General features: G+C 34.6%; 1 protein-coding gene across 1 annotated transcript in view; it reads right to left on the bottom strand.

Annotated features, from left to right (window-relative positions):
• Positions 1-9,913: 9,913 nt before the first annotated feature.
• LOC111987564 (callose synthase 9) overlaps positions 9,914-19,966 on the bottom strand; it is a 73,830-nt gene continuing 63,777 nt past the window's right edge. The window contains exons 44-52 of the mRNA XM_065771160.1: positions 15,295-15,453; positions 14,096-14,209; positions 13,926-14,014; positions 13,249-13,407; positions 13,068-13,170; positions 11,381-11,500; positions 11,087-11,137; positions 10,807-10,989; positions 9,914-10,335 (exon numbers count right to left, since the gene is read on the bottom strand). Coding sequence (XP_065627232.1) covers positions 10,099-10,335; positions 10,807-10,989; positions 11,087-11,137; positions 11,381-11,500; positions 13,068-13,170; positions 13,249-13,407; positions 13,926-14,014; positions 14,096-14,209; positions 15,295-15,453 — 1,215 coding nt within the window. The 3' untranslated portion in view covers positions 9,914-10,098. The remainder of the gene's footprint in view (positions 10,336-10,806; positions 10,990-11,086; positions 11,138-11,380; positions 11,501-13,067; positions 13,171-13,248; positions 13,408-13,925; positions 14,015-14,095; positions 14,210-15,294; positions 15,454-19,966) is intronic.

Below are 19,966 nucleotides of genomic sequence, written 5' to 3'. Positions count from 1 at the left end.
CTCTTATTTAAGGTTGTTTTAGTGTACCTTTCAAGGAAAATGAAAAAAAGAAAAGAAAAAGAAAAAGAAAATGCTGATCCATTTTTATGTGAACTTTCTTTTCTTCCTCCCGGAAAAAGAGTGATAATGTTTAGCTTAATAAATTTTAATATTTAAAAAATAAGTATTGTATAGTATATAATAAAAAAAAGATCTTTTAAGTCATGGTTGCAACAAATAACTATTTTTTGCTTTATGATTCTTAAAAAAAAAAAAAAAAAAAAAAAAAACCTATTTTCTCTTTATAACAAGTGACTACACTCTTTTTTTTCTTTTCTTCTTTTCTTTTCTTTTTTTCTTTTTTATTGAAGGTGACTAAGATAGTTTAATTTAAATGAAACTCTATCACCAAAATATCAAATGAATAATTAATTTCATGATAATTTATTATAGGTAAAAATTCTATTGCCTGAAATTCAAATAAATTAAAATTTGATATATATTTTTAAACTATTATAGGTAAAATTCTATTACTTGAATTTCAAAAGATTTAAAATTTGATTTTTTTAGATAGTTACAATATATTGCTAACTTTGCAGTTCTGACTCTTTTCCCTCTAAATTTTCAAGCACTCAAGGCACGAGGAGGTGTTAATTCAGTTACACGTCCCTTGGCAATTCTCTTTATTTTTATTTGTTTATACAAGACAAAAATTATACTCTATCATAATCTAAATATATATGTATGTAGAGCTCATTTCTGGAGACTTAAACCTCGACCGTTACCCCCACACTTCACAAGCACTTATACTTGTGAAATAACCATCGTGCCAAGGGTACGCAGTGATGTCCCTTAGTAATTTTAGATTGTGGAATTGTACAACCTTAGATTTTAATTTCATTAACAAATTTAATTTCTTTAAACTATCATTAATTACTAGAATCAAAGTGGGATTACAACCCCATTAACTTGAAGTAAATATATTGAATGTTGACTTCCTACCATATATGATTTGAAAATCAATACACAAGTAAAAAAAAGGTATATAATGATTAAAAAAAATCACAATTATTTATCTTAATTACACATTTTTCTTGTTATTTGCGTATAGTGGACATTAATTTGGTTAATTATTATTGCACATAGCTAGTTACACACAACCTGTAAAATTGTGTTTTGACAATTGTAATTATGAAATAGTGAAACTATATTTTGAAAACACGATTTCACAATTTTTAATTTAAAATCGTGTTTTCAAAATACAATTTCAACATTTATATACATAAATATAGTGTATGATAACAATTACAGTAGTGAATTATATTCTCAAAAAATTATTACTTGTCAATTAATTTCATTGCAAATTTTATCTCTTTGCTCAAGCAGATGCAAATTTTGTGTGGATAAGAAACAAAGTTTCCCTCATGTGGAGGTGGAATTTGTAAAATTCTAGAATACTAATTTTATTGATTGAAAAAATACAAGTACTTTTGTTTCGTACACAGCACTACTCCTATATATATACAAATTGAAAGAAGAAGAAAACAGAGTAACAAACTTCCCTGAATTTTAGGGAATTTGGAGGGAAAACAATTACAGCCACTTTCTATGTACACGTGTGCTTGGAGTGCCTAATCACCAAGAGTGTAAGAACTGCTCATGAAACGGCACAGCTTCAATTAAGTCCATCAGTTCTCTGCTTGCCCAAGCTGTCTGTGAGGTTTGAGTTATGCAACCATTCTCTACATCAAGTATGGGTCTGTTCTGTTGTGCAAGTGGTTCAACATGAAGCACATCTTGAACCTTAGGCTGATGAGCAAGACTTCTTTCATTATTCTCAACACTCCCCCGCAAGAGCAAAGCTCTTGACTCTTCTTTCTCTGTTACATACTCTGGATACTCAATAGTCTGAGCAAAAATGTTGATAATACCTAATCTTCTTAGTAACTTTAGGAAAGTTTCCACTCCAAGTGCCTTAGTGAAGATGTCAGCTAGCTGATTCTTTGTTGTCACATGGAATGTCTTTATAGTACCATCTAGAATTCTATTTCTAACTATATGACAATCAGCTTCAATATGTTTAGATCTTTCATGAAAAACTGGATTAGCAGCTATGTGTAAAGCTGCTTGGTTGTCACAGTACATTAAGACAGGTTTGGAGTGTAAAACATGAAGGTCTTTCAACAAATACAACAACCAAGTTACTTCACAAGTGGTGGTTGCCATGGACCTATACTCTGCTTCGGCAGAGGACCTAGAAACCACATTTTGTTTCTTTGATCTCCAAGAGATCAAAGCATCCCCCAAAAATACACAATACCCAGTAAGTGACTTCCTAGTGTCAGGGCACCCTGCCCAATCTGCATCACAATAAGCTTTAAGTTGCAAATCTGACTGAGCAGGAAAAAATACACCTTGTCCTGGAGTACCTTTGATGTACTGCAATATTCTGGTAGCAGCTTGCATATGTGGCAGTCTAGGTGTTGAAAGAAATTGACTAAGCCTGTGGACTGCATAAGTAATGTCAGGCCTACTCAAAGTTAAGTACATTAACTTTCCTATAAGCCTTCTAAACTGCCCAGCATCTTTAAGCAAGTCTCCACTTCCCTTAGACAATTTTAATTGCTGTTCCATAGGAGATTTAGCAGGCTTACAGCCTAGCATACCAGTTTCCTTAAGAACCTCAAGAGCATACTTTCTTTGATTAACACTAATCCCTTTCTCACTTCTAGCTATTTCCAAGCCTAAGAAAAATTTGAGTGAGCCAAGATCCTTAATCCCAAATTTCTGGTCTAAAAGGGACTTCAAAGCTGCCACACAAGCTGGATCATTCCCTGTAATGACCATGTCATCTACATAAACAAGTAAAGCAGTGAACAATGGTCCTTTGGTATAAACAAAGAGAGAATGATCTGATTGAGATTGTGTAAATCCAAGTTGCAAGATTGTAGCTGAGAGCTTGGCATACCACTGCCTAGATGCCTGCCTTAAGCCATATAATGACTTAAGCAATCTGCACACCAAAGGAACAGAAGATGAGGAAGAAGGTAGCTCCCCTTTACTGTGAAAACCAGGCGGCAAACACATATACACTTCTTCTTCAAGATCTCCATGAAGAAAAGCATTATTAATGTCTAACTGATGCAGTGGCCAACCTTTAGCAGCAGCAAGAGCAAGTAGCACCCTAACTGAAACTGTTTTAGCCACTGGAGAGAAGGTTTCTAAGAAATCAAGCCCCTCTCTCTGTGTATACCCTTTAGCCACCAACCTAGCTTTGTATCTCTCAACTGAGCCATCCGGATTGAGCTTTATTTTGTACACCCATTTACAACCAATGGGGGTTTTCCCAGGAGGTAAAGGAGTGATAACCCAAGTATTGTTCTTTTCAAGTGCTGAAATCTCCTTATCCATTGCCTCTCTCCAAGCTGGATTCTTCACAGCTTGAAAGAAATGCTCAGGTTCTTTAGCATTAGTACTGATAGACATGAGATAAGAATGATAAGTAGGCTCTAAATGGGAATAAGTGAGAGATGTTGCAATATCATAAGGTGTGCTAGGACTAGCAGCAGCAGCAGCAACATTACAAGAGTAATCTTGTAAGTAAACAGGTGGTTTATGGACCCTGGTTGATCTTCTAGTAGGAACAAGTGGTGGCCCAGCAACAGGCAAGTGTGAATCAGATAAGGATTGATCAGTAGGAACACTAGACAAAGATTGAGAAGAGGATTCAGCAGCTAAAGTCTGATCAAAGGAGGTTAATGGAGGTGAAGTAGCATGGGTTGTGAAAGTATTGTTGAGATTATCATTTGAATGGGAGACTGAGACATCAAAAACACTCAAAGATGGATTAGAATCATTAGTAACATTAATAGGAGTAACAAATGTGTCTTTTATAACCTGTGGAGTAGAGTTAGAACCAGCTTCAAGCATAAATGGATCAGATTCAACAGTGGAAACAGAAGCAAATGGAAAGAAATCCTCATGAAAAACAACATCCCTAGAAACAAAAATGGTGTTTGTAGACAAATCCAATACTTTGTAACCCTTGACACCAAAAGGATAACCCAAGAAAACACACTTCTTAGCTCTAGGGGCAAACTTGGATCTATTGTGTGAGAGAGTAGAGGCATAGCATAAACAGCCAAAAACTCTCAAATGTGAATAACTAGGAGCATGACCAAACAAGATTTCAAAAGGTGTTTTATGAGACAAAACTGAATTAGGAGTTCTATTTATCAAATACACTGCAGTAAGTATACAATGACCCCAGAAATGCAATGGTAAGTTGGATTGAAATCTGAGGGCTCTTGCAACATTCAGTATGTGTTGATGTTTCCTTTCCACAATAGCATTTTGCTGAGGAGTTTCAACACAGCTGAGTTGATGCAAGATACCTCTTTTAACAAATAAATCCTTCATTATAAATTCAGTACCATTATCACTTCTGATACATTTCACTTTAGTATTAAATTGTGTCTCAGTCATTGTACAAAACTGGTCCAAAGTAGACTGTGTATCTGATTTGTGCTTCAACAAATACACCCAAGTGCACCTAGAACAATCATCAACAATAGTCAAGAAGTATTTGAAACCATCAATTGTAGAGACAGAGAAAGGACCCCATATATCACAATGAATCAAATCAAAACATGCTTTGGATACATGAGAACTTGAAGGAAAAGATAGTTTCTTTTGCTTAGCCAAAGGACAGATTTCACAATGAAATTGTTTATTGGGATTGAAAAGAGGCACATTATTATCATACATCAAAGCTAACTTGGCATTTGACAGATGCCCCAAACGAGAATGCCATACATGTGGCTGTACATTATGAACAGAAAACACTGCTGAAAAAGAAATTGAAGCTGATTTGCTCTCTTCTAGCAGGTAAAGACCATTGAACTCCTTACCCTGACCAATTGTGCTCCAAAGAGCAAGGTCCTGGATAAAACACATGTTACCAAAGAAAATAAGGCAGCAAAATATGGATTTAGACAATTGACTGACAGATATAAGGTTGAAGCTAAAAGAAGGAACACAAAGAACATCATATAGAACAAGTTTTTCTGTGATTTTGACAGTTCCTATGTGGGTTACAAGAGCAATCTCACCATTAGGCAAATTAACATGAGTGTTTAAGGTAGAAGTAATGGAAGTAAAGTATGTAATGGAATGTACCATATGGTCAGTTGCTCCTGTATCTATGACCCAATCAGTGGAATTAAAAGCTTCTCTATTTACTGTTTTGGCAGAAAAAATTGAATGTTCTAAATTGGGTTTAAAAGGCAAAGTAGATAGAGTACCTGACATGGTATTGATGAGATCAGACTGTGAAACAAGATTGGCTTGAGATTGTGAGGAAGTAGAACCCACCCCAGCAGCCACACTAGAAGCTGTACCAGAAAATCCATCAACACCAACACTGCTTACATTTGCTGCATGATGAATTTCACCACCACCAGCACTCAAGTATGCCAGTAACTGTTCACATTGAGATTTAGAAATAGGACATTGATTGGATGAAATGGAAGCACACTCTGATACTGTGCTTTGATCAGAAGAAACTTGATTTGCAGTGGCATTGGCCTTGCCTTTATGCTTGTATCCAGGAGGATACCCATGCAATTTGTAACATTTTTCAACTGTATGTCCAAGCATATTGCAATGCGTGCACAGTGGCCTCTCTCTTTTGTTGTTATTTCCTTTATTCCAATTAGAATTACCAGAATTTCCCTTGGAATTAACAAACATTGCCACTGTGTCTGATTGTGAAGAGAAAGTACCACCATGACCAATGCTCTTGTGTGACTCTTCTTGAAGAACCAAGGCATAAATTTTGCTAATCGAAGGAAAAGGCTCCTGCATCAGAATTTGAGTCCTTATAGTGTCAAAATTCTCATTCAAACCCATCAGAAATCTCATAGCATAAGCCTTGTCATGAGAAGCACTTAGAGTTTTGATTGCTCCGCAGGTACACTCTGGTAATGGTTCCAAATTAATCAGTTGATCCCGTAGTTTCTTGAATCTTGTAAAATACTCTGTTACTGTCATCTGGTTCTGAGAAATATTAGAGATTTCCTTCTGAAGATTGTACATTTTGGGACCACTACTCTGTGAATAGACCCTTTGTAATTCAAGCCACATCTCTCTGGCAGTTTGACAGTACATTATGCTGCTAGATACATCAACGTGCATGGAGTTGATCATCCATGAAATCACCATTGTGTTGCAACTTAACCAATCTTCATAGAGAGGAGATTCTGGATCTGGTTCAGTAATTTTTCCATTAATGAAACCTATCTTCTTCTTGGCAGTGAGAGCTAAGATCATAGCCCTAGACCAAGAGTGATAATTCTTCATTCCAAGCAGTGGCTGTGTAACCAAAATGTTGCCTGGATTTTCATTTGGATTGAGAAAATATGGATTTGGAAGATTTGAGGAATACGTTTCAGTGTTTGATTGAGAAGTACGATTGGTTTGGACACTTGATTCTGGAGACGCCATGAATGGTGCTCAAGGACTCGATTATGAAAAATGAAAAACAGAGGAAATGAGATTATTCTTCAAGAAAATTCTGCAGAAATTAAAAGAATGAATTTTCTCGGAAAGAATATCTGATCAAAGAAAGAAAATTGAAAAAGGAATTGGCTAGGAAATCAGTGAGTCTGTGCTAGCCAAGGCTCTGATACCATGTAAAATTCTAGAATACTAATTTTATTGATTGAAAAAATACAAGTACTTTTGTTTCGTACACAGCACTACTCCTATATATATACAAATTGAAAGAAGAAGAAAACAGAGTAACAAACTTCCCTGAATTTTAGGGAATTTGGAGGGAAAACAATTACAGCCACTTTCTATGTACACGTGTGCTTGGAGTGCCTAATCACCAAGAGTGTAAGAACTGCTCATGAAACGGCACAGCTTCAATTAAGTCCATCAGTTCTCTGCTTGCCCAAGCTGTCTGTGAGGTTTGAGTTATGCAACCATTCTCTACATCAAGTATGGGTCTGTTCTGTTGTGCAAGTGGTTCAACATGAAGCACATCTTGAACCTTAGGCTGATGAGCAAGACTTCTTTCATTATTCTCAACAGAATTAATAAGAACAATATTACTTCTATTTATGTCATTTCATTGCTTATCTCTATTATGTGGTGGTTATCATTCTTCAAATGATTTCAAGCTCTTGTGAGCTTGAACACATGTCAAGGAATGGTTGGTTCAAAATCAAAGACATTTGATCTAGCATTTGGCACTACTAAAATAACTAATGGGATTCTGAAACGTAACCTCTATCCCTACACTAGCATACACTTGATCATAACCGACCAAAAATTTTGATTTGTACTAACAAATGATAAATCGACGTCGTTTCAGTGAACACTAGAGGGTGGAAATGATACGATGCCGTTTGGTTCCCCTGTATCGTAGTTCTGGGAAAAGGACAAGCATTCGCGTGGCATAGTTTTAAGAAAGTCTTGCATGTGAATATTAGTACCTAACTTCTGGTATACGTTTTCTAGAAATAGATTTTTTTTTTAGTGTGTGTGGCTCACACTCTTGTGGTGTGGCTTGCTTTTAATGCAATATGTCTTTTGAGCCAACAAGGTTTGGCAAACGGCAAACCTAATTTTTGTTAGCGTTAAAATTTAAAAAGCAGTATCTTTTCACAAAAATAATCATTTTACTAGTTTTTTTAGTTAATTAAAAATTTATCAAAATAAATTCTAATTAGCTCAACTAATAAAATTTATAATTGTTGAATAGAGATTTGTGTTCAAATCACACCTAAATAAGATAGAAATTAATGGATTTTTTTAAAATGAAAGTCAAACATAATTAGTTTCCTATCAGTAAATGAATGTCATATGTTTAAATTCTATCATTCTCAAAAATCATTTTAATTTCATCGTTGATGTCACAAACATTGCTTGACACGAATGACTCACAAGATTAAAAGACCTTATGCGTGTCTGAAGTTTAAAAATGTCCATCTCATTTAAATTGACAAGTACAAATTAAAAGGGATATAAGAAGGTAAATGTCTTGAAACTTCATCATTTATTGATAGACTTGACAAAATTGGACCTAAACCCGTTAACTCGACTAGTAGAAAAAACAAGTTAAGCCGTACCCAACCCACTGAAATGTCGAGTTGGGTATGGTCAACCCGTACCCAATCAATTCTTTAAATAAGAGATTTTTTAATTAAAAAAAATGTTTTTTTGTTTATTTAAAGGTAATATGTAAAGTTAGATGTTCTCTCTTGGTGGAAAGAGTACAATCAATTTTTTGAACTCTCTATTATTGCATGCAATCTCTTAAGTATATCTATAACCATAGTTGTTTTTAAACCAATTTTTAACACTGATTCACAATATTTAGTATTTTTTTTTTTTTGAGATAAACATTTAGTATTTATGGTAAACTTAAGTGTGTGTGTATATATATATAGAGTATTTTTTTTAATTCGTTTTATGGTGATGATATCATTCATGAACTATGAATTTATTAAACTTAAGATATCTATGTTATTTAAATTTAACAAAGACAATATGATTATATTATTTATTTTTTCTTGCAACATGTTATAGATAATCTATTTATGAGCCAAACCCAACCCGATCTGACTCGTAACTTGATCAACCCAACCTGATTGTGACCTGTTTGACACGTCTATTCGTTGATCTACAACGCACAGATCGAGATGCAAGGGAAAGCATTCCATAAGCAACTTCCGGCTGTATATGTCCAACTCACCAAGTTCACGCAAAAGAACGACTTTCTTTTGGTTGTGAATTGTGAATTTATGTTGCTACACGTTACCTTTGTCCAAAAGAATGTTTGACTTTTGATCTTTTCAATGAAACCGTTTTCTTTTTCCTCACAAAGAAAAATATTGTATCAGTCCCTAATGTCGTTGAAGTACATTTCCTTTTTAATCAACTTAACTGCTACGTTGATGACAAAAAAAAATATATAAAAATAAAGAAAATAAAGAAGAAAACAGACATTTGCCTTCAATAGCATGTTAGAAGTTAGAACTTCAAAAATAGGGAGGTTAGCCCCTATAAAAACATTATTGCACATAAAAAAGTGAAAATTTAAAAAGTGACATCTTCTTAATATAAGATAAGAATGGCAGTGGAGATCTACTAAGATTTTAAGCTAAAACAGCCCTGTAGCAGAATTGAACTATAGTTTCTGATGAGACAAGAACTTATTTAAATCATAATTCGTCCAAAGACAACAGATTCTCTCTCTTTTTTTCTTTTTTCTTTTTTTTTTTAATATTTATTATTTATTATTGATTTAATTTTTTTTTTTATTTTAGAGAAAGGACTTAAATAGATTAAACTGCACAATACAAACCAAATTATTCATTGTCCTCTAGTAGACTTGTCTATTTCAAAATTCCATTTAACTAAAATATTCTACTTCCCCTTGCTAAACTAGTTTGATTTAAACATAGTTGGAATATTTTCCATTCAGTTTCATTCTTGGTTGAATCAAAATCAGTTTCATTTTGGCCTTCAGAGTTCAGTCATCACACAATATCCCGAGCTTGTCTGATTGGCGAGAAAAATATAACTCTTCCATCATTTTAGCAAGTTATGTTATCATCAAGTAAAAAGGTTTAGACACCACTATCAACCATTTTCCATGAAAGAAATAGTTTCCAACAAATTCCAATTACTATTTTAATTGGACTACGAGTAAAACATTGAGATTAATTCCTTGCAAAAAATTGTGTTAAACAACATTGAGATTAGTTTTTTAACCACTTCACTTCTCTGTAACTCCACAGGATTTTGTTAACAACCAAATGGAACATTAAACGTTTCAGATATAGCCACCAAACGTGAACATTCACCAAAACATGTAAACGTCAGCAATATCATGCAGGCACAGTGCAAACTGTGCACTCTTGAATGACAAAAATGATGTGATATATATTACCATTAAGAAAAATACTGCTATTCAAATGCCTCTACACAAGCTATACCAAATACATGCACATTAGGGTTTGCTACATCAAAAAAATTTGACAAGGAACTATGAGACAGAATTTCCCCCCTTTTACAATTATAATATATGTACAGGATCAGAGGTGGTCATCATAACTCGGTGTTGGGGTTGTTTCCAGCAAGGATAAGAGAGATTTCCAACCCACGGCTGAAAGCCTGGTTAAACATGAGGCGGGTTTGGAATGTTGATACAAACGGAAACCATGAAGAGAAAGCAACAGGAATGAATATCAGCATCCCCATCCCTGCATCATATAAACGTGCAAGTGAACGAATTGATTTCCATAATCCCACCTTTCTCACAATTGGCTTCCAAGCTGCAGCAATCTGCAAATCATAGTATAATTCCATGTTAATGTGTGTAAAAAAAACTGGTGGCACCAATATTATCTAATGAAATACAGAAAACAATTACAAGTCTCCAAACAAATGATAAAAGCTTAGAAATTGGTGGCAAATTGCAGGGGCCAGATTTGTGTAGAAATGAGTCTAGAGTCACAAAAACCCAAAAAAAAATTGGAAGATACCCTTATAATTGGGAAAATTAACAATATTACAAATCCATTAGGTGACCAGCATTACACACTGTCTGATTTAAGTAAACCACGGGAACAGTCTTTCAACGTGGTCTGTTGTGCAAATGATTCATATAGTTGCTTCTATACAGGAAGAATATAAAACATTCATACATAGCTTTGGAATTCTGATTCTGCCCAAAACATTGATTTTTCTTACCAGAGAGAGAGAGAGAGAGGTTTAGATAAATGAAAATAACAGACAAAGATAACTTAAACTTACAGAAAGGATTCCCCATCCAGTGGGAACAAATGCTAAGATGCATGCAAATATGTCAGGGATTGACAAATCTGTTAAAGCAACTGCGACGGCTAAACCAGCAATTGCCAACAAGAAGGAGAGGCCTTGGATGAAACGCAACAAAAGCTGGAAATTGACTGAGATCTTTTGGCTGAATGTGAAAACCTGTAAAACCAAAGATGAAATGAAGAGTTCAAATCACAGATAACATAAATTTGAAAGTAGGAAGTCCAGCACTCGAGTTATAAGTTTTATTCCAAACCTTGAAAAGAATTATGAGCACAGCTAGCACGATCCATGACAGGCCATACACCTACAGATATGCACGAACAATGACATATGAACTCTTAATGTCTCAATTATGTCCAAATTCTAAATTTTAAAGGTGTATCAAATATTAAACAGTATGGGAAATGTAGAACAGTTAGTTGACAAATGACAAAAGATTTACAAACTGCATTTTACAATAAAATTAACTGGCAAAAGTACGCTCATAAGATGCCAGTTAAAGAGAGAAGCAGTGAAAACTATATAAACTAATGAAGAGAGCCGTTACCGTCAATGATGTATCTGATCCTTGCAGATGCAGCTTGTATACAATGCCATATTGGAAGATAAAAAATCTTAGACTAAGAATAGTTTCAGCTATTCTTCCTCCCAATGTCCGAATATGTATCTGTAGATTCAATATATTTGGATCAACCGAAGAGGGAAAAAAAATTGTGGCAGCAAAATAACAATGACACATAGTAAAAAAATATATGAGTTCAGTGGTCAAGAAGGCGCAACATGGACAAGCCTGATTAGCATCATAGTGACTGGTGCTCAAAAAGGATGAATGACCCCACTGAAATGTTCACAACGGGTGTAGTCGACCGAAAGAAGTTAATACAAACCAAAATAAATAAATAAATAGAACTTTAAGAATTTACAACTACCTGAAGATCTTTTACCAGAAATCCTATTATTTAGTTAACTTTTAGTGTCCATTTGTGTCCAGCTTATTTGATTAGCTTTTTAGCTTTATGCACAATTTTTTAAAACCTCATTTTTTCTCACTTTTTCAAAGTACAAGCATATTTTAGCACTATTTCAACAAAAAGCTAAATAAGCTGATGCCAATCGTACACTCAATACATAAGTTAGTAATGACAATCCAGCATGTTCCTTTCCTTGAAAAAAGTTTTAAGCTTAACCTTATAACAAATATTTAAGATACTGCAAGCTCTCTTTACCCACGAGCGTATAGCTTATGTTTGGTGTTAGTGTGTTTGTGATTGATATAAATTGCCTCAAAGGGTTAAGCTTTTGGGAGAAACAGAGTACAAGAGTATTAAATTTAAAGGTCCAAAAAGGAACTCTTACTTTTCTTCTATCTCTTCATTTTTTATCCCTCCCATCTAATCACAATAAAATTATTTATTAATTTTATCTGTAAGTTCGACAATCACCCAATGGGTCTTGCATGAACTAACCCTCTACCAACCTCTTACAAATGGAAGAGGTACCATTTCAGCTAAAGTTCATTGGCTCATCAAATCACTCTATAATAATTCATCAAATCCAATCAATGCATAATGAGAATACTAAAATCTTGCTAGACTTACTCTAGTTATTTTTATATTAGATTGTTATAATTTAACAATAGCATACGGGTATTCTTGTAATCTAGGCCTATCACTTTAATATAAATATGTGCTGAGGTGAAAGAACGATTGATTAAGCCATAAACCCATTCTGTCTATCTCTCTATTTTCCTCTTCCTTTTTCTTCTCTCTTAACCATAATCCTTCATATTTTACAACTCAAATTGGTATCAAGGCATCCTGATCCAACCCTAAAAATGCATTAAAGCAATCTAGAGATCCTCGTCAGATGACAGAGGTATGCTTATATCAATTTCAACACAATCACCAAAATCTGATAACCATATAATCTGAGTCGCTGGACTCCCAAAAGTTTTCAATGATTTTTCCCAAATTTTTTTGAAGCTATTTGATATATGTGTTTGTGTTAATTACACACAGATATATGGGTAGTGTTAATTACACACCATTTCGCACACACATCTGGTACACAGGTGAATTTGAACTGAAATCATGAGTTGAAGACACTTTTGGGTCATTTGAGCTAGAGCTTATTGGCATTAGAGAGAAATTACTACCAATGAAAAAAGAAAAGTAAATCCAAGCTTCCTAGCTTGGATATCAAACACAAAATAAATCCAAGAACAGATGCAATACCAGCTCTTCATCCCACCAAGCTTCCCAGCTTTCTTCTCCCTTCACTCCAATTCCACCTCTGTAAAGAAGCCAATTGGTCCAATCTTTGAAATCCTCTACAACTCTAAAAGAACAACATATATTTTAGTCAATTAAGTGGAGTAGATTTCAATTTCAGGAAAAAAAAAAAAAAAAAACTTACTTCTGCCACTCAAACCCAGACGGATTGAACAAATAGGGAGCAAAAAGCCACGAAAGAGCCATAAACCAACTGCTAATTGAAAGAAGAATGTACCCAATTGCACCACCATCATTATATCCATATGCTAGGTACACTATCAACAAAAGCACAACTTCAAATCTGAAGACAAGAGGATGAACATCATTAGAAATTCCAATTTGAGTATGCACACTTTGTAGAAAAAATGGAAAAATAGAAATTGCATAAATTCCAACATAGTTATGGTTTCTAAAAAATAAAATTGAAGCCAAAATACAACAACAAAGCCTTAGCCCTAGAATTTTTTGGTCAATTATGGATCCTCAAAAGTCTAATTGGAGTCAGCCACATGTATACCTCTCCATCATTCTATACCATACAAAATTATACTTCCTGTCTGCTCCTGAATTAGCATTTCCTTCTTACTACTTCTACTCATGTTATAGTCTTCCTCTACCTCTTTTAGTTCCATTTAAATTCTTTCCCTATTACTAAGGAGAAATGTTGGCATATTATTGACAAAAATCCATGCTCAAAAATATAATTGCTACATAAAATTTAAAAATCTCCCAAGTTTCTTGGATAGAACCTCTAGTATATGACAATGCACTGCCACAAAACAAATAAACACACACACACAGACAGAGACAGAGCCACACCCTTTAACAAAATGACTGCGGGAGTAAAGCCTGTAGTTCTCGGCAAATTTGATATGGCGGACGACAAATCCCCTACCAGTTGCTTTGTACTGTTGAGAAATAAAAGTTAATTTAACTATTAAATTCACCATGAAAAATTAACTGAAAATGAAAAGAGTGCAGGAACAAACCCCAGCACCACCATGAAGAATAGTCCGACCAAAGTAATGAGTTCTCGTGCCCAGAGAGAATGTAAAGAATATGGTACAAAGCTGAAACTGCATTGTGACAAAACTGACAATGGCCTGCAGAAGTGATGGTAAAATTGCAAAAAAAAAAAAAAAAAAAAAAAAAAAAAAAGAGGTAAAAAATATTAATCCAACTAAGAGTAGAAAAACAAAACACTCAGCAGAAGGTTAAGTCTGTCTTCAAACAGAATGTCCACTTAATAAACAAACTTTTTTTTTGGTGCAATCTAAACATAACACAACATTATTCAGGCTACGCTTTATCTGTATTAGCAACAATCATCTAAACAGTGACAATTCAGTATGACATTATTTTATTTATTTATTTGTTCAAATTAATTTTGTTATTGATTATTCATTAGATACATTTATTTTAGCCTACTTTAAAAAAAAGTAATATTATTCATTAAATTTCACTCAGAATCAAAATAAATCAAAACAAGGAAATTTAATAAGATTGCAACTGCATTCTTTATAACCTACATTTATTTGATATTTTATACACACACCAAATTGGAAAGATAATCAAATTCAACCCTATTCTAATGTTAAGACCTATGCTTGAAGACTCTGCTCTGCTTTCCAACATACAGCTCTCCAAAAACCTATAGAGTACATTGATTATCAAGACTTTAAGATACACAATCAGACCACTTTTCTGGAGCTCGGATGAGACAGAGCAACTAATGGTGACACGATTCATCTATTATTCAAACTCACTCTGCCTAATTACAACGTATTTGTTGGACAATATGGACATAAAACTCAGATATACAGCCCCAGAAGAATACATCCAACAATTAGATTTTATTTTCCCCATTTCCTTTCAATGTAAGTGTATACAAGATCACATGAAGCCAAGACCATGCAAATATCAGGGGCATAAACAAAGTTTCTAGCCTATGGTAGGGATATAGTTCAAAATCACACTTATAAGATATAAAAGATTAATTTCAGCACAAAAACACAAAAATCTTGCACTTACAGCTCTGTTGCATGATGCAGAAAAAAGCTGAGAATTTTTCATAATATAATGAAATATAATTGTAAAAATATAGGAATGATATATGAAAACATAAACACGTTGCTGTGCAAGTTGTTAAAAGGACAAATAAATACATGTAGGACAAGCACTTACTTACCTTTAAGAAACCCTGCTCCAAGATGAAACCCAAAATCATTGGCACTGCAGTGAAAATACCAATTTGAAAGAGGAACTGTGTGTTTAAAGCAGCACTCAGGGCAGTGTTTTGCAATATCTGAGCTCTCTCTTCAATGGCTTCACCAACTCCAGATAGTGCCTGCAACACAATCATATCACAGTTACTTAAAACCTATTTGAGAATAAAAATCAACCACAAAATCTATTTGAGAGAGAGAGAGAGAGAGAGAGAGAGCGAGAGAGAGATTAAGCAAGTAGTACCACCCCACCCAACCCCTTAGTAATTTGTGCCAAGGTCCAGATGGTACATAATGCTTCAACATCAGAATGTGCAATAAATATGTATTAAAAGAAGCAATATATTCAACATATAAGATTGAAACAGGAATCCTTTAAGCATGCATATCCTTTTAGCATTGGCATATAAAATAGTTTCTTAGTATACTGGAAAAGACACAATACAACAAAGTATATTTTCATAAAATATTTATGTATACCCACCATTGTTCTTATGCCAACAAAAAGTAGCATATGTGATAGAATTATTAACATCACTTCCTAAATTGTGCATTGGAACGGGAATTGTAGTCACTAGTATTTTTTTTGTTTGGTGCCTTGTGAGTAATGTCTAGTTCAATGATAGATATGTTATCTTGTTGGAAAGGACAATTTGTCAAGAGAATCAATGAGGAAACTTGGGAAGCTATTCCATTGTGCTTAATGTGGTGTTTTTCGACAGAAAGGAATACTGTTTTGAGGGAACAAGTCACATTCAATGAAGTTGAATCCATAGTTGTCGGTATCGTACGATACGTGATACGTATCGTACAACACATATCGTATCGTGTAGAAAAAGTTCTGTATCGTATCGGTATATTGTAAGTGCTCATAAATTGTACGATAAAGTGTGCATATCGTATGAATCGCATTATATCGTACGATAGACAAATGCTTTAAAATGAGATTTTTTTTTTTTTTTTTTAAATTTGTACTTTTATTTGAATCTAACAAGTTGTTAGAGTTGTTTTTAGCAAAAAAATATTAGTTTACTTGATTTAGCATACTAAAATAACATATTCATAAGTTTTTTCCCCTCTCTCCTAAAATTGAACTACACAGTACCTTTCACTTTAATATTTAAAAATTTATTTTAAATTTATTTTTATTTTTATTTTTATTGTTATTGCTACAAGTCCAAGAAACTAGAATGCCAAAAAAAAATATATATATATATATATATAAATTATTAAAATAAAAAGAACAAGAAGAGATAGTAAATGTTAATGACAAATAACGATGAAGAAAATTTTAATAAAGAAATAAATTTGCAAAATTATAAACATGATGATAGCGTTGACTTAGATAGGATTGATTAGGCAATTTGATGAATATGATGAAAATAAATTATTATTTTTGGGTTATTTATAATATATTATCATTTTTGAATTTAAGTAATTTGAATATGTATGTTATAAACACATGCTAGTTTGATTTATTTAGTTAGCTTGTTAAATATTATTACATAAATGATGAATAAATTAGTCATTAGTTGAATACATTTAAAATTTATAATGAATATATATCCTTTATATATGTATATTTATAATTTTTTATAAATTTTATTAAGTGTTTGTGTATCTTACGATACACGATACGAAAAAATTAAATATGGATTCACGATACGATTCGCGTTTTGACAACTATGGTTGAATCTCTTATATTTGAAGACTATATATGTGTGGACTTCAGCCTTCATTGCGTTTTCTACCTCAAACTTGCTAGAGTTCTTGGATAACTTGGATTTTCTATAACTTTTCTTTTTCGCTATTCCTGTTGGATACCTGCCAAGAGCAGGGGTTTTGAGGTTAGTTAATTATCACTCCCTATCCGCTTCTAATGGCATGTCTTTCCTGTGAACTTCACATGGCATGGCGTTCAAAGTTCCCGCCTAGGGTGGCCTTTTTTTTCTTGGGCGGCTTCTCTAGGGAAGATTTTATCCACTAACAATCTCTGAAAAAGAGGTATTATTGTATTCGGTTGGTGATGCATGTGTAAAAGGTGTGGGGAGTCTATGGACCACCTTCTTCTTCATTGTCCAATAGCTTATGAGCTTTGGACAATGGTGTTTTGTTTATTTGGGCTCCAATGGGTTATGCCAAAGAGGGTTATCAATTTGTTCATAGCTTGTCAGGGATCTTTTGGAAGGCATAGAAATATTGCCTTTTGTTTATTTGGGCTCCAATGGGTTATGCCAAAGAGGGTTATCAATTTGTTCATAGCTTGTCAGGGATCTTTTGGAAGGCATAGAAATATTGCCTTTTGGAAGGTTGTGCCACATTGCATCATGAGGTGCCTTTTGTGAAAAAGGAATGCTAGAAGTTTTGAGGGTTGTGAACGATCCTTCATGTTAAAGCCTTCTTCCTCTGTACCTTGTTAGATTGGAGTGTTGCTTTTCTTTTCTTTTTTTTGATAGATAATAAGAGTTTTATTGATGAAAAGGAACAATGTGTTCACGATTGTAAACTCACTGCCCTTGAAACAAATACAATCAAATCATAAGGAAAGTCTAATAGAAATAAGAAAATCAGACAAGGAACTACTTTGCTTAAGACCCCAAATACGGGACCACTCAAACAAAGTCCTAGCAAGCAAGTTCTTCAACATATCTATAGGTCTCTCAATGTCCTCAAAAGTTCGGACATTGCGTTCCTTCCATACTAACCACATAAGGCATGTTGGTACCATATTCCAAACCTTTGAAGAGTAAGTTCCCAACCAATTCCTCCAAGCAAAAAGAAGAGAAACAATAGTAGCCAGCATCACCCACTGAACCCCAAACATAATAAGGACCTCACTCTACAAAGTAGATGCAAACTTATAGTGAAGCAAAAGGTGATCCACAGTTTCCTCATCACACCTACATAGCCAACACCAATTAACAAGGGGCAAGTTTTTCTTAACAAGATTATCTATTGTAAGAATCCCACCCCTAACAGCAGTCCATAAAAAGAAAGATACCCTTTTAGGTACCTTTACACACCAAATGCTCTGCCAAGGGAAACAAATAGAAGGGGCTTTCAATAGAGCAATATAAAAGGATCGCACATCAAAAACACCATTGCGATTCAACTGCCAAATCAACATATCCTCACCCTCCCCACTAGGAATCCTGTCAGAGACATGCTCATAGAAAGAATAAAATCTCTGCAATTCCCATTCATTAAAATAGCGACGGAAAATGAAGTTCCAACTACTACCGCCCCCGTCTGGTGCAGAAATAATCATGTCAGAAATCAGAGCTTCTTGAACCACGGCACAGGCAAACAGTTCCGGGTATAATTCTTTCAAAGGGATAGGACCACTTCAAGGGTCATGCCAAAACCGAATACGATTGCCCTCTCCCACTGCATACACCACATGACTGAAAAATTTGTCTGCACCTTTCCTAATATTCTTCCATAACCCACAACCATGAGTCCCTCTCACAACTCTAGTGCACCAACCTCCACTACCCTCTCCATATTTGGTGGCTATTACCTGACGCCATAAATGGGTAGCTTCCTTCCCATACCGCCAAAGCCACTTCCCAAGAAGAGCTTGATTAAAAAGCCCAATCTTCCGAATCCCCAAACCCCCTATCTCCACCGGCCAAACAACCTTATCCCAAGCAACCAGCGGATATCTGAAAACTTCATTAGAACTCCCCCAAAGGAAATTCCTCTGAATCCTCTCTAGTCTATCTACTATGTGTAGCAGAATAGTAAACAAAGATAGATAATAAGTTGGGAGACTCGACAAAGTACTCTTCAATAAAGTAAGCCTACCTCCTTTTGACAAATACAACCGCTTCCAACCAGAGAGCTTTTTCTCCACCCTTTCTAAAATAGAATTCCAAATCGAAGCATCCTTAAAATGAGCCCCAGGAGGCATTCCCAAATAAGACATAGGCAAACAGCTAACCTTACAACATAGAATATGAGCCAAAGCATCCACATTCCCAACCTCACCAACTAGCACAATTTCACTCTTGCCAACATTTACTTTTAAGCCTGTAATAGCTTCAAAAAAGATCAACACCATCCGTATACATAATAATTGTTCCCTAAATGCATCACAGAAAAGTATAGTATCATCAGCAAACAGAAGATGAGAAATATGCAAACCTCCTCGCCCATTGGGGCTTGCCTGGAACCCCCTAAGAAAGTCACCATCTTCTGTCCTCCTCAATAACCTACTCAGCACCTCCATCACCAACAAGAACAAAAGTGGAGATAATGGATCTCCTTGACGAAGACCACGCGAGCTTCCAAAAAAGCCAGTCGGGGACCCATTAATAAGCACTGAGAAACGAACTGTAGTGATACAGGCCTTCATCCACCTTCCCCACTTCTACCCAAAACCCATCCTCTCCATAAGGTAAAATAAAACATTTCAATTTACATGATCATAAGCCTTCTCTATATCCAACTTAATAATCACACCCGGAACACCACTCTTCAATCTACTATCCAAACATTCATTTGCTATGAGAACAGAGTCAAGAATCTGTCTTCCCCCAACAAAGGCATTTTGGGAGTTGGATATAAGTTTGTCCAATACACTTCGAAGCCTATACGCTAACACTTTTGACAAAAGTTTGTACAAACTTCCCA

Source organism: Quercus suber, unplaced genomic scaffold (genome assembly GCF_002906115.3).
Source record: "Quercus suber isolate HL8 unplaced genomic scaffold, Cork oak 2.0 scaffold_40, whole genome shotgun sequence".
Taxonomy (NCBI): Eukaryota; Viridiplantae; Streptophyta; class Magnoliopsida; order Fagales; family Fagaceae; genus Quercus; species Quercus suber.
Note: the sequence above shows the minus strand (reverse complement) of the source record. Positions and strands in the feature narration are given on the sequence as shown.